General features: G+C 46.2%; 1 protein-coding gene, 6 non-coding genes and 1 pseudogene across 8 annotated transcripts in view; 5 read left to right on the top strand and 3 right to left on the bottom strand.

Annotated features, from left to right (window-relative positions):
• The window catches only part of ARMH1 (armadillo like helical domain containing 1), a 69,232-nt gene extending 48,083 nt beyond the window's left edge, over window positions 1-21,149 (top strand). For both annotated transcript variants that reach the window (XM_075832565.1, XM_075832566.1), the window contains exons 7-12: window positions 17,013-17,135; window positions 17,619-17,691; window positions 17,969-18,098; window positions 19,200-19,277; window positions 20,787-20,868; window positions 20,965-21,149. In XM_075832565.1, coding sequence (XP_075688680.1) covers window positions 17,013-17,135; window positions 17,619-17,691; window positions 17,969-18,098; window positions 19,200-19,277; window positions 20,787-20,868; window positions 20,965-20,984 — 506 coding nt within the window. In that variant the 3' untranslated portion in view covers window positions 20,985-21,149. The remainder of the gene's footprint in view (window positions 1-17,012; window positions 17,136-17,618; window positions 17,692-17,968; window positions 18,099-19,199; window positions 19,278-20,786; window positions 20,869-20,964) is intronic.
• Window positions 399-513, top strand: LOC142658242 (U5 spliceosomal RNA). The gene has a single exon (XR_012850075.1). It is a non-coding gene; the product is annotated as a U5 spliceosomal RNA (small nuclear RNA).
• LOC142658230 (U12 minor spliceosomal RNA) lies at window positions 4,978-5,127 on the bottom strand. Its single transcript, XR_012850064.1, has one exon. It is a non-coding gene; the product is annotated as a U12 minor spliceosomal RNA (small nuclear RNA).
• LOC142658243 (U5 spliceosomal RNA) lies at window positions 6,611-6,725 on the top strand. Its single transcript, XR_012850076.1, has one exon. It is a non-coding gene; the product is annotated as a U5 spliceosomal RNA (small nuclear RNA).
• LOC142658227 (U12 minor spliceosomal RNA) lies at window positions 7,918-8,067 on the bottom strand. The gene has a single exon (XR_012850061.1). It is a non-coding gene; the product is annotated as a U12 minor spliceosomal RNA (small nuclear RNA).
• LOC142658233 (U5 spliceosomal RNA) lies at window positions 10,591-10,705 on the top strand. Its single transcript, XR_012850067.1, has one exon. It is a non-coding gene; the product is annotated as a U5 spliceosomal RNA (small nuclear RNA).
• Window positions 12,537-12,651, bottom strand: LOC142658244 (U5 spliceosomal RNA). The gene has a single exon (XR_012850077.1). It is a non-coding gene; the product is annotated as a U5 spliceosomal RNA (small nuclear RNA).
• LOC142658250 (U5 spliceosomal RNA) lies at window positions 16,718-16,844 on the top strand (annotated as a pseudogene).
• Window positions 21,150-27,385: the final 6,236 nt, after the last annotated feature.

Below are 27,385 nucleotides of genomic sequence, written 5' to 3' on the forward strand. Positions count from 1 at the left end.
ACGTTCCCTCAGGGTTCTGATTCCAGTCATGTGACGCTGCTGGGTTCGGCTATAAGGGGGTTCTGTATTGTACAATATATTACCGGTCCCAATGCCCATCAGGCCGATCACAATACAGTGGAACCCACAGGAAATAACATCTACAGAAGAGGAAGCCCCGCCCACAGGAAGTGCCTCATCTACATACCCATGATGCATCAGGAAGAACATTTCCAATATTTGAGCTGGTTTTACATGTTTCTCTTATGACTTTTACCTCGTGGTGTGCGGAGTTACCGGGATTACAGGGGACGTTGTGGGGGAAATTATTTTATATTTTTTTGTTTTTTGCACTTTGGTCTCTCTTCGCAAAGAAACATTTCTCTGCAGCCGCGGTTCATAGGAAACCGGCACAAGTTATACTCTGGTTTCTCTTCAGATCGAATAAATCTTTCGCCTTTTACTAAAGATTTCCGTGGAGAGGAACAATTATGAGTTTCTAACAATTTTTTGATGCCCGGCGCTCGCTGGGTTCCCTTATATGGTGAAAAGTAGATTGGGGTATAAAGCGCAGGTGTGAACGGTGTCGGGGTGTGATATGTTTTTTTCTTGTCCGGACGTTATGGCGTGAATTATTATATCCGAGAGACGATCCGTAACATTAGATAAATCCGCTTCGTGTCTTATCGGTCACAGTTTTTACTTTTCATCGTGGAGTTTTTTTTATTTTTATTTCACTCATAAGCCAAAATATGGCGCAAGATACGGATGATCTTCTCGTCACCTGTCTCCATATTAACGCCATTAATTGGTTTTATAAGGAGATTTTCCCACCAATGACGCGGTGCACAAGTAGGACACGTGATAAATGTCTAACAGCGACGCGGTTTTTGTGATGTTTTTTCCGTAGACATCGCAGGTTTCTTTTTGCTATTTTAGAATTTCTAGGTTTAAAGTTTGAAAATAATTGTAAAAAACATCTGCTCTTTGACTTTTCAGCTGCATTTATTTCTGCTAATAATATCGTTTTACCCTAAAATAGACCTTTCATTTGTGATCGTCATTGTCTACCGCAAATTGTGATATTTTACATGTTTATTTTTTTTAACAAATGTTTTTATTGTGATTTTCACCATAAACAATTCTTTTACAATGAAACAGAAACATCAAAGCAACAAGGGCATTGTGATAATAACAACGATTGATATTATAGCAGAAGATACAGCTAATCCTGTACATAAAAATCAGAAATATATGGGTGTCCGCCATGTCAGTAGCTAGGTAAGGAACAATGCCCCTATCAGTACAGTAAATCATAAGAAATCAAATAACAGCAAATCAAAAATAAATCAGCACTTTGCTCAAGTGCAAACAAAAGTTCCTATGTGGAACTTAGAACCAGCCATGCTCCCCACATTCCCCAAAACACCGCCACCCAGCAAATATTGTATCCCCTATTCCCTTGTGGTAGGCACAGGCATAAATGCCCCAGAGTGGATTAATGGGAAACCTGCGGTCCCGCCTAACAGGTTCCAAAACGTAGGTCCGGGTTTCACATATATTGTTGTTATGACATCAGTGGTGACCCCATCAATACCCTTTCCTGGTACCACACAGTGCTCTGGAAATTGGTCTTGATAGCCTCCCTGGAAGAACAGAGATAAAATTTCCCAAGTGTCAAAAAAAGATTCTATGAGCGCCGTCTTACGTATTGAGGTTTCCGTCCAGTCCATCCTGAACAAAAATGTGAATTTATCCAAAAACAATTGGAACGGCGGCGCTCGTTTTTGCAACCAAGTGTGCAAAATAGATTTTACATCCGCTGCTGCTATCATGTGCAATCATTTACCTGCTCCCCATGTATAGTTATAACATCTTTTGTCCAGATATCCAAAAATAGCCCACAAGGCATCATTAGGAACGAAGTTAGTCAGGTGTGTTAAAGTAAAAGTTCTTATTCTATCCCAAAATTGTTGTATCACCGGGCATGTCCGCAGGCAGTGATATAGATTTGCGTCAGCCTTGCCACATTTAAAGCAATTAGAGTTAGTATATATGCCCATCAGATACCCCCTTGAAGGAGTAAGGTCTGCTCTGTGACATATCTTTATTCTCATCTCCAAATACCTGGCAGATGGTAAATACTTATAGACTTGCTCTAACGCTCACAGTATATTCCCATAAGTTAGAGCGGAGTCATCTAATACCCATTTGGAGAGGGAAACTTCAGTTTCCGCATAATCTATAAGTGTGTGTAGAGCTTGATAGTGTCGAGATATCGCTCCCCTAATACTCAGGAGTTTGTTGAATTTTGCATGTACATTGGGGTTCCAATCCCGATCAGTCGGTTTATGTAGCAGAGTGTTAATATAACTTCTCGCCTGAAAATACATGAAGTGAGGGAACGGTACGGCCGGATATTTTTGCAGAAGTTCTGTTCTCGTGTACATCCTTTTTTCCGCAACATGAAGCAGACAATGTACGTTCTGGATACCTGCCCTGAACCAGTTACTAAATATAGCATGGGACCCACCATCCTGAAAGCCGGGATTCTGGACTAAAGTCACATAAGGGGAGACCAGCGCAGAAACTCCCAATATGTGTCTGATTTTATTCCACCCCTTCCATGTAGATAGCGAGAGAGGGTTATCCTTCATTTCTTCCGGCAGCATATGATGCTGTACATGAAGCATGGCGGGCAGTGCACAGTCCGGGAGAAGCTTTTGCTCCAATCCTGTATCTGAAAAGTGTGATGTAGTATTTATCCAATCCCTTATTACCCGAAGTAAGGACGCTAGGTTATATACTCGGATGTTAGGGAAAGCTATCCCTCCATTGAGTTTGGGTTGTTGTAACAATTTGTACGCTATCCTCGGTCTCTTCCCCCCCCAGATAAAAGTACGATATAAGAAATTGATGCGTTTTTCATCCCCAGGGGTGAGATAAATATGAAAGTCAGGGCAATTCTGTCATTTTTAGTAAGTCTGCTCTCCCCAGGTATGAAAGGGCCAAGGATCCACAAATCTTCAGTGTAACCTCCAACTTTTGTATATATGGGCGGATATTAAGTCTATATAAATCCCATGTATTTTTTGTTATCTGTACCCCCAAGTATTTCAGCGAGTTAGGTTGCCATCGAAAAGGGTAAGCAGAAGACCATAAAGGCTTTGACGGCCCCTTAAGCAAAAGTGTCTCAGTTTTATCGATGTTGAGCGTGTAACCCGAAAGGCGTCCAAAAGTAGTCAGGTCCCCCATTATCTGAGGTAGGGCTTGTTTTGGGTCGGAGATCATCAACAGTATGTCATCCGCAAATGCTACAATTTTGATTTCAGCCCCGTCTGTTTTTATGCCCTGAAATACTGGGGAGGTTTGTAAATGTCTCAACAAAGGATCTATTGACAAATTGAAAAGTAGGGGTGAGAGTGAACATCCCTGACGTGCCCCCCGGAATATATCTAAATGAGGTGTGTTATGTCCGTGAACCGTAATTGTGGTCCTGGTGTCAGTTTGTAGTAGCGCTATGTAGTTCAGAAAAGTAGCACCGAATTTGCGCTGCATTAGGGCTTCGGTCAGGAAAGGCCACGCCATTTTATCAAACGCCTTCTCTGCGTCTAAACTCGTAAGCATAGTTACCGGACTCTGTGGGCTCCGAGCCATCACCGTGGCCGCCACTGCCGCGCGGACATTTTTTATGCATTGCCTTCCCTGAGTGTAGCCTGTTTGTGCCGGACTGAGTATATGTGGTAGGATAAGCTGTAATCTATTGGCTAGGATTTTAGACAAAAATTAATAATCAGCGTTTAGCAATGAGATGGGTCTGTATGACTGAGGGTTTACCGGATCTTTGTTGGGTTTCGGTAAGAGAATAGTCCTGGAGTCCGTGAAATAATCTGATAAAGCCGACTGTGTGTAAGCGGAATTATAAAGGTCAGTTAAGGTCGGAATTATTTCTGGAGACAGCATTTTATAAAATTCAGCCGAGAAGGATATTTTACATGTTTATTTTAGGGTAATTGGGTCAGGGCCGGTGTTACGACAATGATTGGGGGGGGGGGGGACGTTGTTTTTGGGGGGTATTTTCTGTGTATTTATTACGTTTTCTGCACTTTTGTTTTCTTATTATTATTGTGGCCGGTCCCATAATTATTTTTTCTTTTACACCTTATTTTTCCAAAGTAACTGAAGCTGCACGGCAGCCCCAGTTACAGGGGAAATCAGCCCTCTTTGGCTAAGTTCACACAGAGTTTTTTGACGCAGAAACCGCACCAAAAAGCTAGTCAAAAACGGCCCAAAAATGCCTCCCGTCAATTTCAATGGGAGGCAGGGGCGGTTTTCTCCCGCGAGCGGTAAAACCGGCTCACGGGAGAAAGAAGCGACATGCCCTATCTTCGGGCGTTTCCGCCTCTGACCTCCCACTGACTTCAATGGGAGGCAGAGAAAGTGTATTTCGCTGCGTTTTATGCCCGCAGCGCTCAATGGTCGCGGGCGAAAAACGCCGCAAAAATCGGCGTGCAGGGAGAGGAAAATCTGCCTCAAACTTCCAAACAGAATTTTGAGGCAGAAAATACTCCGTGTGAATCCGGCCTTATAGTGCCTATTGTCAGTACTAGGGCTGTGCTGGGTCTAGTTATCCGCAGCTGCCACTAACGGCATCCCGGCGATCATGTGAAGCAGTAACGCGATCACCAGGACCAAGCCTGTATTTTATATCAGAGAAAGCGGCTTCTGTCCTCTCTTCAGGGTCCCTGACAGCCAGCTAAAACCTGTTCCGTATATCTGCTATGGCGCGGGTTTTAAGGACCTCAGCCGCCGGACATATATATACAGCCATTGTTCGGGAACTGGGTAAAGTAGAACTCCGGCAGACATATGACAGTGTTATACAATAGTCCGGACCTTCCCTAGATATCGTATAAAGCAGCGTATGAATGGAATACAGGACGATTCCCACCGCTTTACAGTCACACATTCTCCTCTATCGTTATACAATCAGTGGGTCGGGCAGATCACGGCTCCTGAAGGTTCTGCAAAGTAGACAAATCCTCCACGGGGCGACCTGTGCCCATTCAAAAATTCCTCTCACATGATATGCGAGGAGCCAGGCGTCACCCTGCCTCGTTATTTTCCTTACTCATTAGTTTAAGGCACGCCCTCCCTGTGTGACCCGGAGCTATCGCCCTGCAGAGCCGCCCTGTCTGTATCGGGGAGAGGTGATTGGCGCCTCCCGTGTCACATGGTGGAATTACATAGAATTATTGGTGCCCAGTTATTATGAGTGGAGATTTTTTATATAATTCTTTGACGACATATTAGTGACTGACCGGCGCTGGTGAAATGCATGATGGGTAGTAAACATCTGGACGTGGTGATGTCATCTCAGGGGTTGACTCCACCCACTTTATTACTGCGGCACTTGAGACTGTACGATGGCTGCACTCTGTCCCACCACGCGATCATGGCACCGGATCAGATGGAATTCACTAATGATCTACAATTTTCTACTGATTTTATTTTTTTTGTTTGGCCTTTTTCGTTCCTTTTATTTACGGCGTGTTTTTCTCCATAAGAAAGATCTTATTAGGACATATGGACGTCCTAGAGGGGGAGGGGGGATCCACAATCGGGTATAAGGGAAAGGCTCTGGATGTGGGTTTTTTTAGCACCACAAAAAGTGGGTTAGGGCTCCTGCACAGGGATGTATATCCGAATACAGGGGTTTATGGGCCGTTCCTCCGTGTGTCTCTGATTTCATACCGCGATACAGTGCAGTACAGAGGCGCCGTGCGGTTCGTGAATAGGATCGGGCGCTGCCTGTGGACATATCGCTAGATCTCATGCACCGGCCGTATTATTATTACATATCTGTGGTGAGAAACAACCAGGAGACAATTAGACCGAAGAACCGGCACAAAACTTAGGGGATGTTCACACGGCTTATTTTTGGGCCGAAAAATCGTAAGCAGAACGCCTCCAAACATCTGCCCATTGATTTCAATGGGAAATACGGCGTTCTGTTGTGACAGAGCGTATTTTTACGCGGCCGTTTTTAAAAACGGCCACATAAAAAAAATGCCTGGAAAAAAGAAGTCGCTGTCACTTCTTGAGCCATTTTTGGAACCGGTTTTCATTGACTTTATAGAAAACCATCTCCAAAAACGCAGCGAAAAATGTGACTTTGATTAAAAAAACTTCTGAATATCAGGATCTGTTTTCCCTTTTTGCTAAGCGTGTGAACGTTCCCTCAGGATTCTGATTCCAGTCATGTGACGCTGCTGGGTTCGGCTCTAAGGGGGTTCTGTATTGTACAATATATTACCGGTCGAAATGCCCATCAGGCCGATCACAATACAGTGGGACCCACATGAAATAACATCTACAGAAGAGGAAGCCCCGCCCACAGGAAGTGCCTCATCTACATACCCATGATGCATCAGGAGGAACATTTACAATATTTGAGCTGGTTTTACATGTTTCTCTTATGACTTTTACCTCGTGGTGTGCGGAGTTACCGGGATTACAGGGGACGTCGTGGGGGAAATGATTTTATATTTTTTTGTTTTTTGCACTTTGGTCTCTCTTAGCAAAGAAACATTTCTCTGCAGCCGCGGTTCATAGGAAACCGGCACAAGTTATACTCTGGTTTCTCTTCAGATCGAATAAATCTTTCGCCTTTTACTAAAGATTTCCGTGGAGAGGAACAATTATGAGTTTCTAACAATTTTTTGATGCCCGGCGCTCGCTGGGTTCCCTTATATGGTGAAAAAGAGATTGGGGAATAAAGCGCAGGTGTGAACGGTGTCGGGATGTGATGTGTTTTTTTTCCTGGTCCGGACGTTATGGCCTAAATTATTATATCTGAGAGCCGATCCGTAACATTAGATAAATCCGCTTCGTGTCTTATCAGTCACAGTTTTTACTTTTCATCTTGGAGATTTTTTTTTATTTCACTCATAAGCCAAAATATGGCGCAAGATACGGATGATCTTCTCGTCACCTGTCTCCATATTAACGCCATTAATTGGTTTTATAAGGAGATTTTCCCACCAATGACGCGGTGCACAAGTAGGTCACGTGATAAATGTCTGACAGCGACGCGGTTTTTGTGATGTTTTTTCCGTAGACATCGCAGGTTTCTTTTTTGCTATTTTAGAATTTCTAGGATTAAAGTTTAAAAATAATTGTAAAAAACATCTGCTCTTTGACTTTTCAGCTGCATTTATTTCTGCTAATAATATCGTTTTACCCTAAAATAGACCTTTCATTTGTGATCGTCATTGTCTACCGCAAATTGTGATATTTTACATGTTGGTTTTTGGGTAATGGGGTCAGGGCTGGTGTTACGACGATGATTGGGGGGGGACGTTGTTTTTGGGGGGTATTTTCTGTGTATTTATTAAGTTTTCTGCACTTTTGTTTTATTATTATTATTGTGGCCGGTCTCATAATTATTTTTCTTTTACACCTTATTTTTCCTCTGTAACGGAAGCTGCACGGCAGCCCCAGTTCCAGGGGAAATCAGCCCTCTTATAGTGCCTATTGTCAGTACTAGGGCTGTGCTGGGTCTGGTTATCCGCAGCTGCCACTAACGGCATCCCGGTGATCATGTGAACCAGTAACGCGATCACCAGGACCAAGCCTGTATTTTATATCAGAGAAAGCGGCTTCTGTCCTCTCTTCAGGGTCCCTGACAGCCAACTATAACCTGTTCCGTATATCTGCTATGGCGCGGGTTTTATGAACCTCAGCCGTCGGACATTTATATACAGCCATTGGTCGGGAACCGGTTAAAGTAGAACTCCGGCAGACATATGACAGTGTTATACAATAGTCCGCACTTTCCCCTAGATATCGTATAAAGCAGCGTATGAATGGAATACAGGACGATTCCCACCGCTTTACAGTCACACATTCTCCTCTATCGTTATACAATCAGTGGGTCGGGCAGATCACGGCTCCTGAAGGTTCTGCAAAGTAGGCAAATCCTCCACGGGGCGACCTGTGCCCATTCAAAAATTCCTCTCACATGATATGCGAGGAGCCAGGCGTCACCCTGCCTCATTATTTTCCTTACTCATTAGTTTAAGGCACACCCTCCCTGTGTGACCCGGAGCTATCGCCCTGCAGAGCCGCCCTGTCTGTATCGGGGAGAGGTGATTGGTGCCGCCCGTGTCACATGGTGTAATTACATAGAATTATTGGTGCCCAGTTTTTATGAGTGGAGATTTTTTATATAATTCTTCGATGACATATTCGTAACTGACCGGCGCTGGTGAAATGCATGATGGGTAGTAAACAACATCTGGACGTGGTGATGTCATCTCAGGGGTTGACTCCACCCACTTTATTATTACGCACTTGAGAATGTACTGAAAACATTAAGAGGAAATAGACATGGACTGCACAATCCACAATACATACGTTGATCTGAGCCGCTGGCCATAATTTACAAACATGAACATGAGGTTCTTTGTTAACATTTTGATCAAACTGTATAAGCCACGTCACGGCGACCTCTTTAAAGTGGCCCCTACTCTAACGGTTGCAGCACCGCTCCTGCAGAGGGAGCCACCCAGGGGCCCAAAAGCACCCATTCTATCAGCCCGTGCCAAGCATCCTTGGCTCTGGGCTACGTCCCCCCACAAATCACAATGCTGGACTTGATAATGTACGATGGTTTTTTCGTTCCTTTTATTTACGGCGTTTTTTTCTCCATAAGGCAGGATTTACACGAGCGTGTGCGTTTTGCACGCGCAAAAGGCACTTAACGGTTCCGTGTGTCATGTTCATATGGTGCGCGGCTGTGTACTTTTCGCGCAGCCGCCATCATTATGACACTGTTTGTAGCACGTGGTGCTTTTCTGTTTTCATTCATACTTCTTACTGCTGTTGCGTGAATCACGCTCATCCCACGGAAGTGCTTCCGTGTGGTGCGCGTGATTTTCACGCACCCATTTACGTCAATGGGTGAGTGATGTGCGAACAGCGCAGAAATACAGGACATGAGTGAAAATCACGGACTATCTGCACTGCCCCATAGACTAACATAGGTTTGTGCGACGCGCGTTGCACGGACGTATTACACGTTTGTGTAAATCCTCCCTAAGAAAGATTTTATTATGCCATATGGACGTCCTAGAGGGGGAGAGAGGGGGTGGTCCGCTGCTCCACATTTGGGTATAAGGGAAAGACTCTGGATATGTTTCTTAGCGTTGATTGTGGAGCTGCTCCGAGTCTGCACCACAAAAAAAACTGGGTTAGGGCTCATGCACAGGGGCGTACTGTACCCCGTGTGTCTCTGATTTCATACCACAATACAGTGCAGTACAGAGGCGCCGTGCGGTTTGTGAATAGGATTGGGCGCTGCCTGTGGACATATCGCTAGATCTCATGCACCGGCCGTATTATTATTACATATCTGTGATGAGGAACAACCAGGAGACAATGAGGGTATGTGCACACACACTAATTAAGTCCGTAATTGACGGACGTATTTCGGCCGAAAGTCCCGGACCGAACACAGTGCAGGGAGCCGGGCTCCTAGCATCATAGTTATGTACGACGCTAGGAGTCCCTGCCTCGCTGCCGGACAACTGTCCCGTACTGTAATCATGTTTTCAGTACAGGACAGTAGTTCCACAGAGAGGCAGGGACTCCTAGCGTCGTACATAACTATGATGCTAGGAGCCCGGCTCCCTGCACTGTGTTCGGTCCGGTACTTGCGGCCGAAATACGTCCGTCAATTACGGACGTAATTAGTGTGTGTGCACATACCCTTACACCGAAGAACCGGCCCAAAACTAGCAGAGAAATCCCCCCGCGTTACTTACAAATTTCGTTGCGGATTTTGCTGCGGATACAGCCGTGGATTTGCTTTGTATACGGATATATGAAATCTGCGCCATTTCTGTAACAGACAGGACGGGCCTAGAATACGCGGTGGATTTTCTGCGCTGCGAGTGAATAAGGTTTGATGAAATCCCATTACCTTCTATTGTCCTGGACTGTGGTGTGGACTCTGCTACCGAAATTCAGCACAAATATGCGATGTGTGAACAAAGTCATAGAGCAGCGATTGTGTCAGGAAAACACGGCAAAACCGCGAGTAGCATTGTGTGATTTTCACTTCACGTCTTGTGCTGTGTTTTCTCTATTATTTCCACTCCTTGATTTCCATCTTGATTGTTTCTCATTCGGATCTGGATTTTTAGACTTTTTTGGTCCTTTTTAATTCTGATTCCAGTCATGTGACGCTGCTGGGTTTGGCTCTAAGGGGGTTCTGTATTGTACAATATATTACCGGTCCCAATGCCCATCAGGCCGATCACAATACAGTGGGACCCACATGAAATAACATCTACAGAAGAGAAAGCCCCGCCCACAGGAAGTGCCTCATCTACATACCCATGATGCATCAGGAAGAACATTTACAATATTTGAGCTGGTTTTACATGTTTCTCTTATGACTTTTACCTCGTGGTGTGCGGAGTTACCGGGATTACAGGGGACGTTGTGGGGGAAATTATTTATTTTTTTTTGGTTTTTGCACTTTGGTCTCTCTTAGCAAAGAAACATTTCTCTGCAGCCGCGGTTCATAGGAAACCGGCACAAGTTATACTCTGGTTTCTCTTCAGATCGAATAAATCTTTCGCCTTTTACTAAAGATTTCCGTGGAGAGGAACAATTATGAGTTTCTAACAATTTTTTGATGCCCGGCGCTCGCTGGGCTTCCCTTATATGGTGAAAAGTAGATTCAATTTATATTTGAACTGCTTGTGGTGGGAATTACCATTCTAGTATTGCAGTGTATTGTATCAATGGTTCAAGTCCCCGAGGGGGACTAATGAAATGTTCCCATTTTTAATGCACGGTGAAATCCGTAAAAATGAAACCCAAAAAAGAATGAAGACATTTTTTATTTTTTTTTATCCAATTTCAGCCGGCAAATAGTTTTTTTCAGTTTCCCAGTACATTATATGGTACTTTAAATGGTGCCAATAGAAACTAAAAAATACGCCCTCACACCACGTTATTGACAAAAAAATAAAAAAGTGGCTCTTAGAAGGTGGGGGGTGGAAAAACGAAAAAGCAAAAAATGGCTTCGTCCCAAAGGGGTTAATTATAGAAATATTCCTGCTAATGGCGCATAAATGGGACACGTAATAAATGTCTCATAGGTGGGACGCCGTGTCAAGTGAGGTGGAGCGTCGGTCCAGCATGTGCTGACGTTATATTTCGATAGTCTGCACCGGCCACCGGATTTCACAGGAACGTAGCTGGAGGGCCCAGAAAACAAGTCACTCACGTCGGCTCGAGGAATCAACTGCAGGTCCGAGACAGCAAAGTGAACTATTGCCCCAGATGACGTCAAGTCCAGCAGCGACGCCGGGTATCATATAAAGCAGCGTACAGATGGAAATATAACACAGTCACCCACTATTCTCTGCCATTATACAGTCAGCGGGCCGAGCAGAGCACAGCTCCTGATTTTCAGACTTTTTTTTAACAACTCGCGTTTTTCGCTGCTGTTTTGGAGCTGTTTTTCGATAGAGTCAATGAAAAACGGCTCAAGAAGTGACATGCACTTCTTTTTCAAAACGGCCGCGAAAAAAAACAGCCCGTCGGAACAGAATGCCGATTTTCCCATTGAAATCAATGGGCAGATGTTTGGAGGCGTAAAACACCTGAATTACGTCTGAAAATAGGCCGTGTGAACATACCCTGAGGGGAATCAAAGAAGAGAATGCGCGGCCGGCCATCTCGCCATTCACTGTCCATCTGGCGGTGACTTTTATGGCATAACTCGTGGATATGACATAATGCTACACGAACTCTGAGCTAATGATTAGTTGGGTTGTTTTTTGCGCCTTTTCACTTTTAATACGGTGATCTCTGGCCGTGTGACCCGCGTCACAGCCAAAAATCACTGTGTAATAGTAGCCTAAATACGAACACCCCTTTAACCCCTTCCTGCTGCAGCAAGTTTTGGCCTTTGTGTTGTGGTGATTTTATTGTGTGGGTTTTTTTGTTTGTTTTTTCATCTCTGGCTTCTGGGATCCTTATCTTTTTATATTTTTCTGTTGATATAGCCGTAATAAGTCTTGTATTTTTGCAGACGAGTTCTATTTTGGGGTACATATACTTAATGAGGACCTGTCACCAGTCCAGTAAAGCCCAATGTTATAGGCGCTGCTATACCGATGATGCCTGTAATTTGTATCCCAATCTGTTTTTTACTTTCTGAGTTATGCGCCATTTTCTTCTTATGCTAATTAGTCTATTCTAGCCAAAGGGGCGGTAACGCTGAGGTTCCACTGGGGCGGTGTCTGTGTTGGCTGACCTATCAGCATGATCTCGGGATAGAATCATCAGACTACACTGCGTCTCCTCGTCTTTGCAGCGTTTTCTTCCCAGTGGATCCGACAAGAATTCCCTTTTGGTTTTTATCCATGTCTGTGCCGCGCGGTTATTCTACAAAAATTACTGGTTTCCGACAGACGAGGAGTCCTCGCTGAACTAGCTGGAGATGATACATAATTCTATTATTTGTACAATAAGGGAACCCAGCGAGCGCCGGGCATCAAAAAATTGTTAGAAACTCATAATTGTTCCTCTCCACGGAAATCTTTAGTAAAAGGCGAAAGATTTATTCGATCTGAAGAGAAACCAGAGTATACAGCAGAGATCACCGGACACTACACCGGCCCCGCGCTCCTCCCGTCACACCTGCGGAGAGGACGTGATCCATGTATTGTGTTTATGTTCTATTCTCCATCGTCCGGACACAATGTAGTTCATTTGTTACTAAATGTAAAATAACAAAAAAAATGTAACATTTGAAAAGTTACAATTCTGAAGACTCATCAGATGCATCCTGGGTAAATATGCAAATCAGAGCAGAATTCAACACAGGAACCGATCAGATCTCAACGTTCACTTTTGAAGAGCTACATTTTTTCTTTGTGCTACTTTTTAGGAAACGACCCCCCCCCCCCCCCCACCCACCCCCCACATGTGTTTTCAAAATGCAAAATGTGGAAATGAAATTTCATAAAACATCAGTTTTGAATTTGGTTTTCAAATAGCAAAAAAACCTGAAAGTTTGAACTTCGCCTTAACCGCTCGACTTCCTCGGGGGGCTTCAGACTTAGTAGCAATAAGGCGTCTGCTGTGGGCACTGCGGGCGCTGCCGCACGCTCCTAGGGAAGAATATCTCCGTAATGCGGCTTTGTATAGAAAGTACCAGAATTGATTTTTTTTGAGGATCTGACTGATAAATGTCGCAGTATTTCTCTATATGAAGTCAGAGAACTCGTCAGCCAGCGCCCAATAAAACGTAAAAGCACAAAAATAATCACAGGGCGCCGATTCATATGAACAAAAGGGGAGTTTCTGTCAGGGAGGTGACGGGGAGACGTGGTGTAGTCTGATGCTGACAATTCACTGTTAATAAAGCTATAGGTCATTAAAAAAAAAAAAATTAAAAAATGTCCTAACTGGACCCCCACCCCCTCCACCGATCCTATTAGGACATATGGACATCACAATCAGGTATAAAAGAAAGACTCTGGATACATTTCTAGGCACAAGATGTGGAGCCGCTCAGAGTCTGCGCCTCAAAAACTGTGTTATGGCTCATGCACAGGGGCAAATATCCGAATACAGGGGTCTATGGGCCGGACCGTTCCTCCGTGTGTGTCTGATTTCCTACCGCAATACAGAGGCGCCGTGTAGCGGTGTAGTACGGAGCTGCAAGGACCGCGTGTGCATAGGATAGGGAATGCTGGGATATGCTGCTAGGCCTTATGCGCACGTCTGTATTACGTATCCGTGTTGTATGGCGATGTAATATAATATGTTTATAGTGTGATATGGTCCTGCGTGCTGCATCGGTTGCTGTGTTACGGGCGCAATGTCGCCAGGGTAGAACACATTGTCTCACGGAGACTCCATGCAGCGTCTACAGGTTCAAGATTTGGACTTTTTGTGCCGTCCTAGTTCTCATTTTTAGATGCAATCTTGGTTTGGGCAGTTCAGCTCTGTGTGAACAACTACAAGCGGTCATCATAAACATGTACGCAGGTCCGGGCAGGTCGCAGCTCTCACAAAGCCGGCGGATCCTCCACCGGGCGCGCATAAGGCCTCAGCACATGGTAAATAATATGCGTCAGAAATCCGCAGATGAAACTTGTTATTTCATTTTAATTCAGGAAAATTATCCGCAGCAAAAATGAACACGCCGTGGCTTTTAATAACGACAGCGAGATCATTATTCTGTGCAGATATCGGGTAAAAAATTCTCCATTCACCTCCATTGCCGGTGGAAAGTTAGCAGGTTAGTCAGGATTTAGGAGCAAAATCCAAGCCAATCAGTGTGTTTGGTGCAACTTTCTAATTACTTTTATTAAAAATGATTTTCTTTTTGAGATCCAGCTGCTTTGTATCCTGTATATAGAGCCGCCGTATGTAGCGCTGAGACCTGAAACCATCAGGTCAGCGGGTCCTGCGTGGATCCACCTGTCAATCACATCTAAGTTATGAACTGTCAGAGACACGCAGGTCCGAACCCGTCAGTTCCTGCGGACCTGATGGGTTCAGGTCTTAGGGCGGATTTACACAAACGTGTAATACGTCCGTGCAACGCGCATGTTTTTCACGCGCCTCGCACGGACCTATGCTAGTCTATGGGGCAGTGCAGACTGTCCGTGATTTTTGCACAGTGTGAGTCCGCTGCGTGAAACGCACGACATGTCCTATATTTCTGCGTTTTTCGTGCATCACGCACCCATTGAAGTGAATAGGTGCGTGAAAATCACGCGCACCACACGGAAGCAGTTCCGTGGGACGAGCGTGATTCGCGCAACAGCAGTCAAAAGTATGAATGTAAACAGAAAAAGCACCACGTGCTACAAACAGTGTCATAATGATGGCGGCTGCGCGAAAATCACACAGCCACGCATCATATGTGATGACACACGCAGCTGTTAAGTGCCTTTTGCGCACGCAAAACGCACACGCTCGTGTGAATCTGCCCTTAGTGCAAGATACAGCTGCTCTATATACAGGATACAAAGCTGTATCTCAAAAAGGCAAAATAATTTTTTATAGCTGTAAAGAGCCTTTAAGAGGAGAAAGTTGTATTTTTGTTTGTTTTTTATGAAAGTCCAAGTCGTGCTTTCTGCCACCCAAAGTGCAGAAAGGCTGCGGTCTATCGCAGCACTACTCCTAAAGAAGAGAGGCCCCGAATAACCATTCCCCGACCCTCCAAACCATGGGCCAGGAGGATCGAGGATCAATGCAATGATCCCCCCTCGCCGAAGCTTAGAGGGACCCAACAACACTCCAAGGCTTCTACCCCAGTGTCCATCTTGGAGCCTGCGTCTGGTTGCGCCTCCCTTCCGGAGAAGGGAGGCCGGGTTGCAGGGGAAAAGGGAACCAGAAGGCCACACATTTTCCCCCTAGACCTTGGAAGGGTCCCAAAAGGGCACCGCATCCAAAAATCCTGTGACACGTGACAAACACACAGTGAAGAAACAATATGAAATAAGTGGATGTGCGCGGCGATATCGGCCTGGACATCCGCCAGGTATAAAAACTCCTCATCTCCCAGCCAGAAGGCCGGGAAAATAAAGGTGTGAAAGACAAGTGTACGCAAATGTGCCCTCACTCAGTGGGATCCCACCCCCAGTGTGTTGGGGCACTCAAGGGTCACCCCTCCTGGGGCACTCAGCAACTCAGACTTTCCAGCTACCGGACCGATAGCTTCAACCACGTGGTTCTCTGCCCCTCTCCTTGGCGTTCTGTCATCACTCTACGATGGGGACGAACCCAGAGGCGGAGATGATCACTAACCGCAGATTAGGACCCGACTACACATGGTCTAAGCCAAAGACCGAGGAGCAAGAACCTGGCAAGAAACTCCCAATCTCACCTTAGTGATCACGGTATCTGCCAGGTAAGTAACCGGAGCTACACGGACGGTGGCAACAATGTAACAGTTTAGTATTGCACCTGCACACAGCGCCACCTATAAGAGGAGAAAGTTACTCTGATTTCTCGTGTATAAATCTTTCGCCTTTTACGTGAGATTTCCGTGGAGAAGACCAACCAGGTTATGTGGAGGGGCAGGGAAGGTTGTAGTGACTTGCAAAGTAGGCGGATCCTCCATGGGGGGTCATGAATGCTTCTATATCAAAATACGGTGGTAGGTGCAGGTTTTCTTTATGCAAAGTACTCACTAAGAAAAAGAAATCGCAGCGCATTCTATCGGATTCTGTATATGAGGCGAGCTGCTTCTAGGGGGTCATTATTTACGTGGAACTAAGCGGCCCATAAGGTGCAAAAAAATAGAATCTACAGGAGGAAGCTCCGCCCACAGGAAGTGACTTATCTACATACCCATGATGCATCAGGAAGAGAGTTACAAAATTTTAACTTGTTTCATATTGTTATGTTGTTCATTTGACCTCGTTGTGCAGTTTCCGTTCTTATTACTTTTTTTATATAGATTTTTTTTCTTGATTCAATTTTTCTTTTCGCAAACAAACATTTCTCTGCAGCCGCGGTTCATAGGAAAAAGTTACAAGTTACACTCTGGTTTCTCTCATGCACGTGACCGTGTGCGCCGGCGGCGTCCTGTCAGTGATCCGAGGAAAGAGAGAACGTGTCCTAACCTTCCTCAGATCGGAGACTCATTTTTCACGGACCCGATTCACCCGCTAAAGTGAACGGGTCCGTGAAGACTATCGGGTGCCACAACGGTCGCGTGCGTGAAGCGTAAATCTTCTGCCATTTACTAAAGATTTCCGTGGAGAGGAACGATTCAAAGTTTCTGATAATTTTTTGATGCCGCTATTTGCTGGGCTGCTTTATACTACAGTGAAAAGAATAAAGTATTTAACTCTTTGCTAGCGGTTGCGCTTCTGCGTTTGGATCATCTTCGCGTTTCTCATTTTAATTCTAATAACTTTGCTCCCGCCTCTTTTTTTTGGGGCACCTTTTGCGCATTTTACATGTTGTTTCCTTTTTCGTTGCAGCTCTGCAGTTGATCAAAGAATTAATGAGGACTGAGGTTCGTTCTGCCTTGTTGCAAGGACTCGTGACCCTACTGAGACCGTCACGGAAAAACGGATTCAAGGCACAACCACAGATCTTAGATGGTGCGCGACCCCTCCGAGGAGGAAAGTGTTATGTCTCTTCTTATCTTATAACTATCAAGACCAAAGTCATTCATGATTGTAGGAGAGTGAGCTATGGCGGCTGTATCATGAACCTCATTATTAATATCATAGATTTTGCTTCTTTCAGATGTTACCGGCATCTCTTGTATTTGTTTTTCTTCACTTTTTTCCCAAAGATAAAACTTTTCCGTACATGACCGTGAAATAGCGCCCCCTACTGTTAGAAATATCCAGAAGAACACATTGGGGAACACTTATAAGAAGCGTCATCCTGCCAGTAGATGAATAGATAAATTGTGCAAAATTTGTGCATGGAGGTTGAGAATTTAGTAGAAGTTCTATATGTGGGAGTAGAAATGATCCAGTCCGAGACCGGTCCGACCTGCGGCTGCTACAACCAGGGCGTAAGATCCCGTCATCATGTCAATACATTGCTATGAATGACTCCGTCTTCTCTTCTAGATCCCGCTGTGCCCCAAATGTCAGACCCTTTACCCTCCTACATTCAACAAGCTGCCTGTGCCAGATCTATAGGGTACGTACAGACGGGTGACACCACAGACCATGTCCCCGCCTCTGACCTGTCCGCCGAGGATCATCAGGTGTCAGGAGGCGACTGCTCCACACACAATGTGACTCCACCTGCGTGTCTCTAGTGCATTAGTCACCAACTGTTGTAAAACTACAAACCCTTAGCTTGGCATGCTGGGAGTTGTAGTTTTGCACCTGCTGGGAAGAAACAGGTTATAGTGTATGAAACGTCCCCCCTGCTGTTCTTACATTGAGCTGCTGTGACGTGACTCTACCTGCAGGATGTTGGCTCGGGAGTCCGCGGAGCTGTGTGACGAGATGATCCGGCTGGGGGTTGTCCATCACCTGCTGTCCGTCATGGGGAACATTGATCACACGGAGAGCCAGAGACAGGCCAGCCTGGCCGTGGAGGTGAGAGCGCACGATATCTATGCGGACCTATAGAATCTGCGGGACGTAACTCTGCTACATCAGCGTTTATTTTAAAGAAAACTTAGGAGAAATTGTAGGATATTTCATAGAAGGCACTTCCCCCCTTTACTTAGATCCTGCATCACTGGCCTTATCTTCTAGATATAATCGACATGTAGTATTGAATAACTTGTCATTTCTTTGCTTTACTTAAATTGTACTATTTTTGAGTTCCATGTCATGTACTCCAGTCACATCCAAAGCTGCATTAACGATTCTGCAGGTTGCAACTTGTAATCTGTCAGCACGGCGTTGACAGACACCCCCCTAATAATCCATTACACTCTGCATCTGCGCTGTTTTCTGACTATTGTCTAGTGTATGAACGTTCCTTCTCGATCATTGTCCAGTGTGAACATGCCCATGGTTCATAGAACGCTCGTTTGTTGTCAGTCGCATCTTTAATGGGGCCATGAAACGATAGTTTGTCGGCAGGACATCTCCTCGTGTAAACAGGGGAATGATGTAAGTAAATGACCGCCACTCAACATCCGATATTGTCAATCGGCGCTTGTTCTGGGCAATTTATCTGCCAGTGTAAAGGGACTCTAAGACCTCATTCAGACGGGAGCAGCAGAGCCCCCATATCATGGCAGCAAGTCCGGGCCTAATGTAGTCCGTGTCATTAGACCCACAGCTGCGCCAGGACGTGAGGCTGTAATACGGCACTAAAATGAGACCACGTTACGGACACCTGAACGAGGCTTAACCAGTAAACTTCCCACAATACAGCAGTGCAGGAAGACATAACTGCAAGAATGGGGGGCGGGGCTAATAGCAAAAATGTAGCCTTCTAAATGCAGCTTTAGATGTGACTGGAGCATAAAGCAGATTCTGATGGGATCATAGGAATCATTTATAATATATAAAGGTCAGAGCAGATCTGTGGGGTTATAACATCGTGTTTTCACATCACATGCCCCGACTTTTTACAGCTAATCAGAAGCTTGCTCGTTATGTGCCTTGCTGAGATCTGATTGGCTGCTGTGAATTACCGCACCGATATGATTGATCGCACTGACTCTCTGGATCACTTTGCAGTATTTTGTATCCATGTCCCCGATTGTTGAGGAACAAGTGAGAATCGCCGTTGGGGAGAAGCTCTTTCAGATGCTGATGGTGAGACGTGTTCTACTCTCCGGGGCGGCGCATGAGACATCGGGGTCTGTGCAATATCTGACAGATCCCAAATAGATCTCTGATCCTGGGACATCTCTCCAGCTCCATCACCATTGTCTCTATAGTCACCAGTTTGGACTTTCCACACGTAACGGAATTGCTGCAGAAAATGGTGCAGATTTTGCTGCGTTTTTCCCAATGTCGGGGGATGGTGACGTCTCCTCTGAAAAACGCAGCAATTCAGTCATTTCCGCAGCAGTAATTGACATCTACGAAAAATACGAACCGCAGGTCAATTTCAGCTCGGAAACTTTACGCAGCGTGGATGAGATAAATGTCACTTTGCTGCTGCGTATTTTCCATCCGTAATTCCGCTACGTGTGGACGAGCCCCAGGATCTGGGATTATATTTATTACTGGGTGACGTGCCCTGCTGTGGGGCTCGTTAACTCTTTATTACCCCTTGCAGCCCGACCCCCTCATTAACCCATGTATGCCCAGTCTATGTATCAGCCATTTACATGCTATTCAGAGGATTTGGATCTTCACGTGTTAATAATCTGGGATTTCTTGGATATTTACACACGCCAAAATAAAAATAAAGCCATGATAACATTAGTCAGCAATAACGAAACCTGCTTGTTGGTGGTTTCCATGTAAAAACGGAGAAATAAGAAAAATATCTAAAAAAAATAAAATAAATGTCCAGCATACATAGAAATGTATCTCCTAACCTAGATCCATCTAGTCCAGCGTCTCCCCCTGTAATATTGGGGGTAGGTCACTACACTATATATGGTTTACAGCAGCCTGAGTTTACACGTGACGGGATTTATAGACTCCAGTTCACACAGCGCACTTCACTGACATCCGGCTGCCGGCCCTGACACTTTGTAGCTGCTTTTCCTATTAGCACGTTTGGCTCCACACGCAGCGACAATGTTCTCATATAGTGACATCACAGCCCCGCGCTGCATCTCACCCGTCTGTAAACACAGGGCAAACCCCTCAGCTCTGCTACATCACTCTGCCGGCACTGCAGACACAACAGCCGGTGAGTCCGGTGGCAGCAGTTACATTGTACTTGATGAATGTTACGTTGTTGCCCCATTATCACAGATCCGTATTGTATGGCTGCGTAATACTGCGCCCGTATCCTGCTCGGAGGTCGTACCGTACCACGAAACGGCCGCGGTGACATCAAATAAGATCATACATATTGGGGCAGAATTACTAATGTGCGCCACAATTTTGCATATTTTGGCAGAATTTGATGCATTTCATTTTAGAACAGACGTTTGCACCTCTCTAGACACTTAAAAAACAGTTTGGGAAAAGGGGTGTGGCTTAAAATAAAATGCGCCAAAGTTCTGGCTTAAAATTATTTTGCAAATTAAGCCAAATCATATGTGGTATTAGGAGGAGAAAAGCGTCTGCATGTCCAGCAGGACGCGCCAAATTTCTCATACAGCGCGTCACTGATAAATCTGCCGCATTGCGTTCTTGCAGGAAAACGCGGAGATGTTGTACATGAAGTTGGACCCGATACACGTGGACGTGCTGGTATCCAACCAAGTCAAGCTCCCTGGCAGTGAGTAGTGAATCAGCCGCCATTGCTCTCCGCTCCAGGATTGAGGCGTCGGAGGGAAATCCTGATCTTGTTTAATATTATATATTTTTTTTGCAGTAAAGGAAGTGACGGAGTGATCGCGCAGGAAAAGGTGTAACAATATGGAGGACAAAAACGTCACCACCGCCAGCAAGACGCGTCCGACCCAACCCCCACACACGAAGGCTGAAATATTCCGTATATTAAAGGAGCGACTAATAAAATCTGTATATAATAAAGGAAGGTCATGTGACTGCAGCTCATTTATACTCCCGGTCACACTTATTAACAGCGGAGGCGGCAGCAGCTCCGTCCCAGACGTGTCACTGTCTGCAGAAACTTTACTTGTACTGAAAAGGGGTCGCTTTATGCTCCAGTCACACCCAAAGCTGCAGACACAATTCTGCTGTTACTCATGTCTTACTCTCCAATCACACCCAGAGCTGCTGTCTCAATTCTGCTGTTATTCCATGTCTTAGGCCCAGGCTTCACAACAATAATATGCGCACCACTTGAAAAAGGGGACAAGGGAATTTAGGTCAAAAGTGTGAACTGTCGCTCCAAGACGGACACGGGAGGTTTGGGTGCAGGTGGAGCTCATGGAGACCCCAAATAGCAGTCCCAGGTCTCACTAATAACCCGGCTACATTATTGTCATTGAGATCATAGGAAGAATACGGCGCCTCACAGAGGAATTATACGGCAGCACATACAGCTCCGTAATACAGAACCACAAGGACGCCGCCGCCGCCGTGCAGGATCCGGGCACATGAGCCTTTATGACGCCTGAAATCTCCAGTAAGTCACGTGTGAATTTTGCTGCAGATTTTTCCCGTTGTGTCAATTATTTGGCTGTCGAATGTGAAAACGTCCCAATAAGTGACGACCGAGGACCGTGGGGGGGGGAATGGCAGCGCTTTCCTCTGTATTGCGTACGAACTCCACCCGTGTGCGGTCCATTTTTTACGGAACTGTTGTTATATTTCTTCCGTTTCGTTATGCAAATGAGAAAAATAGATGACGTAAGAAAGTAAAATAAACGGAGGCAAAACGGACCTTTACGCGACGGATAAACGGACACGCTGTGAATAACCTCTAAGCGATTAGAATCCTCTGGATATTACGGGTTATTCACACAGGCAGGTTTGGTGGCTTTTTTTTTTACCGTGATTATTGCAAAATTCCTGCAGAAAACGGCAGCGGTCGCACAAAGTCACCGCAGAAACAGAACGGTTCAGGTAACATCGGCTTTTTTGCCATCATTTTGCGCAACTGCTGCTTTTTTGTAGATAATTGCAGCAAAAAAAAAAATCGCACATAACCTGCCGTGTGAATACACCCTAATGACGTCACAACCTAAGGCCTGATTTACACGAGCGTAATATAAGCGCGTGCGACATGCGTGCTTTTCACGCGTGTCAGACGCACCTATATTAGGCTATGGGGCCGTGCAGACAGTCCGTGGGTTTTGCGCAGCGTGAGTCCGCTGCGTAAAACTCACGACATGTTCTATATTTCAGCTTTTTTCGCGCATCGCGCACCCATTGAACTCTGGGTGCGTGAAAACCATGCAGGTCGCACGGAAGCACTTCCGTGCGAACTGCGTGATTTGCGCAACAGCTGTCAAACTCCGAATGTAAACAGAAAAGCACCACATGCTACAAACATCCAAACGGAGTGTCATAATGATGGCGGCTGCGAGAAAACCACGCAGCCGCGCATCATACACTGATGAAACACGCAGCTGATTCAGACGACCGTGGCGTTTTTGCGCACGCAAAACACTGCGTTTTGCCTGCGCAAAAGCCACGTACCTGCTCCGTGAGGCAGCATTATAAGATGCGCGGCTGCGTGCTTTTCGCGCAGCCGCCATCATTATGACACTCTGTATGTTTGTAGCACGTGGTGCTTTTCTGTTTACATTCATCCTTTTGACAGCTGGTGCGCGAAACAGGCAGTTCGCACGGAAGTGCTTCGGTGTGACCTGCGTGGTTTTCACGCACCCATTGAATTCAATGGGTGTGTGATGCGCGAAATACGCGGAGATATTGAACCTGTCGCGCTTTTGAAGCAGCGGACAAACGCTGCGCAAAAAGCATGGACTGTCTGTACTGCCCCATAGACTTCTATTGGCCCATGCGAGCCGCGTGAAAACCACGCGGCCTGCACGGACGAAATTCACGGTCGTCTGAATCAGCCCTTAAGTGCATTTTGCGCACGCAAAACGCCGCGTTTTTTGCGTGTGCAAAATGCACACGCTCGTGTAAATCAGGCCTAATACATATAAGAACCCCCTATTATATCACTGAGGGGGCAATAAACGCCCTCCCCCCACCAGACCTGCGCCAGCGATCACCTGTGCCTCGGGTACTGGAGCGCCCCACCTTCTGCTTCTCCCTGAACCCCATATTCTGACCTGACTTTCTCTCATAGGGGCCATCGTTAAGTTGCTGCGGGGGGGGGGCATATTTATGAAGTCCCAGCCAGGGGCGTAACTAGGAAAGACTGGGCCCCATAGCAAACTTTTGACTGGGGCCCCCCCTCTGCTGGGTATCACACAACCCCCCCCCCCCCTTGTAGATAGTGCCTCCCTATAGATTCCACCACATAGCGCCCCCTATAGATAGCACCATACACAGCCCCCTGCAGATAACGCCATACAGACCCCCTCTGTAGATAACGCCATACAGCCCCCCTGTAGATAACGCCATACAGTCCCCCCTGTAGAGAACGCCATACAGCCCCCCCTGTAGATAACGCCATACAGAACCCCTCTGTAGATAACGCCATATAGCCCCCCCCCCCCCCCCCCCCAAAAAAAACGTCCTATAGTTTGTCCTACAAAAGACATGCATCCCCTATCCACAGGATAGGGGATACATGTGTGATCGCTGGCAGTGATAAGGAGAACGGGGGACCGAAAGTCCCCCGAAGTTCTCCATGACTAACCTCGGACTTCCGGCGTCTGCGCAGTTCAATAAAAATGAAAGGAGCGCTAGTCACGCATGCGCACAAGCGCAACCGGCGCTCCATTCATTTCTATGGAGCTGCCGACACAGACCCCGGAAGTCCAAGGTTTGTCATGGAGAACTTAGGGGGGACTTTCGGTCCCCCGTTCTCCTCATCGCTGCCAGCGATCACACATGTATCCCCTATCCTGTGGATAGGGGATACATGTCTTTATGTAGGAACAACCCCTTCAGTGGCGTCGCGCTGTAGCAGCCATAGCGGCTGCTAGCGGAGCCTGCGGCCATGGGAGGGGGCCGTGCCGGCGGGTGGCACGGGCCCCCTCATGCTGCAGGCCCTGTAGAAGTCGCTACGGCTGCTATAGCGGTAGTTACGCCACTTCGTATAGGTTTGTACGGCGTAAAACTACAGCTCCCAGCATGGCCGGAACAATGGTAAGGATATGCTGGGAGATGCGGTTTCACAAAAAAAATCCTATCACCATCATCTCGCTGCAGATCATACAGTGACTACATTACTGATTAGAGGCAGAATAAACATTTACATTAAGTGACTCACCGGTGACGTCTCAGATTCTAGTTCTTTTCTTCTCCCTCCGGTCCAGACATCTATGATGGATTTCTCCCGGCCATGACCCATTTCTGCAGTTTTCCGTTTAGATGTCTTCAGCTTCTCACTATTAAAACATTTCTGCACCTATAAACAAAGTTAAAATTCTCAACACATCTAAATATAACTGTCACAAACACACAACATGCCCCCTGTAGATAGTGACCTACATAGAAGCCCCTGTAGATAGTGCCCACATATGGACTCCAGAGCTGGAAGGCAATAGTGCTAACCACTGAGCCGCCGTGCTGCCTTACATATAGCTTCCCCTATAGTTAGTGCTCCACGTATAGCCCACCTCTGTATATAGTGTCTCACATATAGCTCCCCCTGTATATAGTGTCCCACATATAGCCCACCCCTGTAGACTGTGCACTACATATAGCCACCCTGTTGCTAGTGCCCCACAGGTAACCCACCCCTGTATATAGTGTAACACATATAGACCCCCCTGTATATAGTGGCCCACATATAGACCCCCCTGTATATAGTGGCCCACATATGGACCCCCCCTGTATATAGTGGCCAACATATAGAGCCCCCTGTATATAATGGCCCACGTATAGAGCCCCCTGTATATAATGGCCCACACCCCCACATCTAGACCCCCCCTGTAGCTACTGCCCCACACATAGACCCCCTATATATAATAGCCCACATAAAGATGACCCACCCCCCCACTATAGATAATGCCATTCACATTTTTATGAGGGAAAAAAAACAAAAACTTGACATACTCACATTCTCCGGTTCCCACGCTGTTCACTGGCGATGCAGACATCCTCTCTTCTGAGCATGTCTGCAGGAGCTGAACGAGCGTCCTCCAATGACGCTGATTGGCGGGGCAAAATGACTTGCCCCGCCAATCAGCACCTTCCAAGCATGGAAGCGGCGCGATGATGTCATCGCGCCGCTAGCCAATCAGTGTCATTGTAAGGCACTGGATGGTCAGGCACGGAACATGCCCGGCCATTCAGTGCTAATACATGTATTTGGCTGCCGCTAGCACTGGGGCCCCCTCCGGTGCTAGCGACACCTACAGGCATGAGAGGGCCTGTGTAAGGCTCGGCGTCGCGGGCCCCACAGTAGCGACGCTACCGCTGTAGTAGCCATAACGGCTGCTAGCGGCGCCACCGGGCCCCCTCAAGCCCCGGGCCCCGTAGCAGCCGCTACTGCTGCTACCGCGGTAGTTACGCCACTGGTCCCAGCATTATCTTTTTTGGCACATACAAAGATGTTGGGTAGAGTGGGTGGGGCTTCAGTCATGCCACGCCCCCTTCACCTGGCGTTGTTTCGTCATCAAAGCGCGCGCTCAGTTGATTGGTCACATGTTCGTCAGTATTTTGGGCCCTAAATGGAGCGAGTTGATAATAAATGGAAATTCAAAGGACAAAAATCAATCGTTGGCGACGTCATGGTGAGTGCGGTAATCCGTCACAGGGAAACATCGAGGGGCCCAGTGCAGGGAAAGGGCCACAAAACCGCGCGTCTGCCTATAACTTCCGCTCCAAGTGACAGCAGCTCAGACCGCCATTGTGTAACCGAATGTGGTGAAAAGTAGATTAGGAAATAAAGCGCAGGTGTGAACGGTGTCGGGTTGAGTTGCGTTATCCAAGGTCTGGATGAGAGGAAGTGAATTATTTTATGTAGGAGCCTCTTCATAACGTTCCATAAATCTGCTTCATGTCTCATTGGTCACAGTTTTTGCTTTTCATCGTGGAGCGCTCTATTTAATTTCACTTATAAACCGAAATAAGGAAAAAATATGGCGCAAGATACGGATGATCTTCTCTTCATCTGTTTTCATATAAGGGCCTGTTCACATCACCGTTCCGGGGTTCCGTCTGAGGTTTCCGTCGGGTGAACCCCGCAATGGAAAGTGACAGCACAGCTTCCGTTTCAGTCACCATTCTGGCTGGTTTCCGGTTTTCCGACGGAATCAATAGCGCAGTCGACTCCGCTATTGATTCAGTCAGAATACCGGAAACCAGCCGGAATGGTGACGAACGGAAGCTGTGCTGTCACTTTCACTTTCCATTGCGGGGTTCACCCGACGGAAACCTCAGACGGAACCCCGGAACGGTGATGTGAACAGGCCCTTAACGCCGTTAATTGGTTTTATAAGGAGATTTTCCCACCAATGACGCGGTGCACAAGTAGGACACGTGATAAATGTCTGACAGCGACGCGGTTTTTGTGATGTTTTTTCCGTAGACATCGCAGGTTTCTTTTTGCTATTTTAGAATTTCTAGGTTTAAAGTTTGAAAATAATTGTAAAAAACATCTGCTCTTTGACTTTTCAGCTGCATTTATTTCTGCTAATAATATCGTTTTACCCTAAAATAGACCTTTCATTTGTGATCGTCATTGTCTACCGCAAATTGTGATATTTTACATGTTTATTTTAGGGTAATGGGGTCAGGGCCGGTGTTACGACAATGATTGGGGGGGGGGACGTTGTTTTTGGTGGGTATTGTCTGTTTATTTATTACGTTTTTTTGCACTTTTGTTTTACTTTTGTTTTCTTATTATTATTGTGGCCGGTCCCATAAATATTTTTTCTTTTACACCTTATTTTTCCTCTGTAAATGAAGCTGCACGGCAACCCCAGTTACAGGGGAAATCAGCCCTCTTAGGCCGGATTCACACGAGCGTGTGCATTTTGCGCACGCAAAAAATGCGGCGTTTTGCGTGCGCAAAAGGCACTTAACAGCTCCGTGTGTCATCAGCGTATGATGCGTGTTTGTGTGATTTTTGCGCAGCCGCCATCATTATGACACTCCATTTGTATGTTTGCTTTTCTGTTTTCATTCATACTTTTTACTGCTGTTGCGTGAATCACGCTCATCCCACGGAAGTGCTTCCGTGTGGTGCGCGTGATTTTCACGCACCCATTGACTTCAATGAGTGCGTGATGCGTGAA

Source organism: Rhinoderma darwinii, chromosome 7, assembly GCF_050947455.1.
Source record: "Rhinoderma darwinii isolate aRhiDar2 chromosome 7, aRhiDar2.hap1, whole genome shotgun sequence".
NCBI lineage: Eukaryota > Metazoa > Chordata > Amphibia > Anura > Rhinodermatidae > Rhinoderma > Rhinoderma darwinii.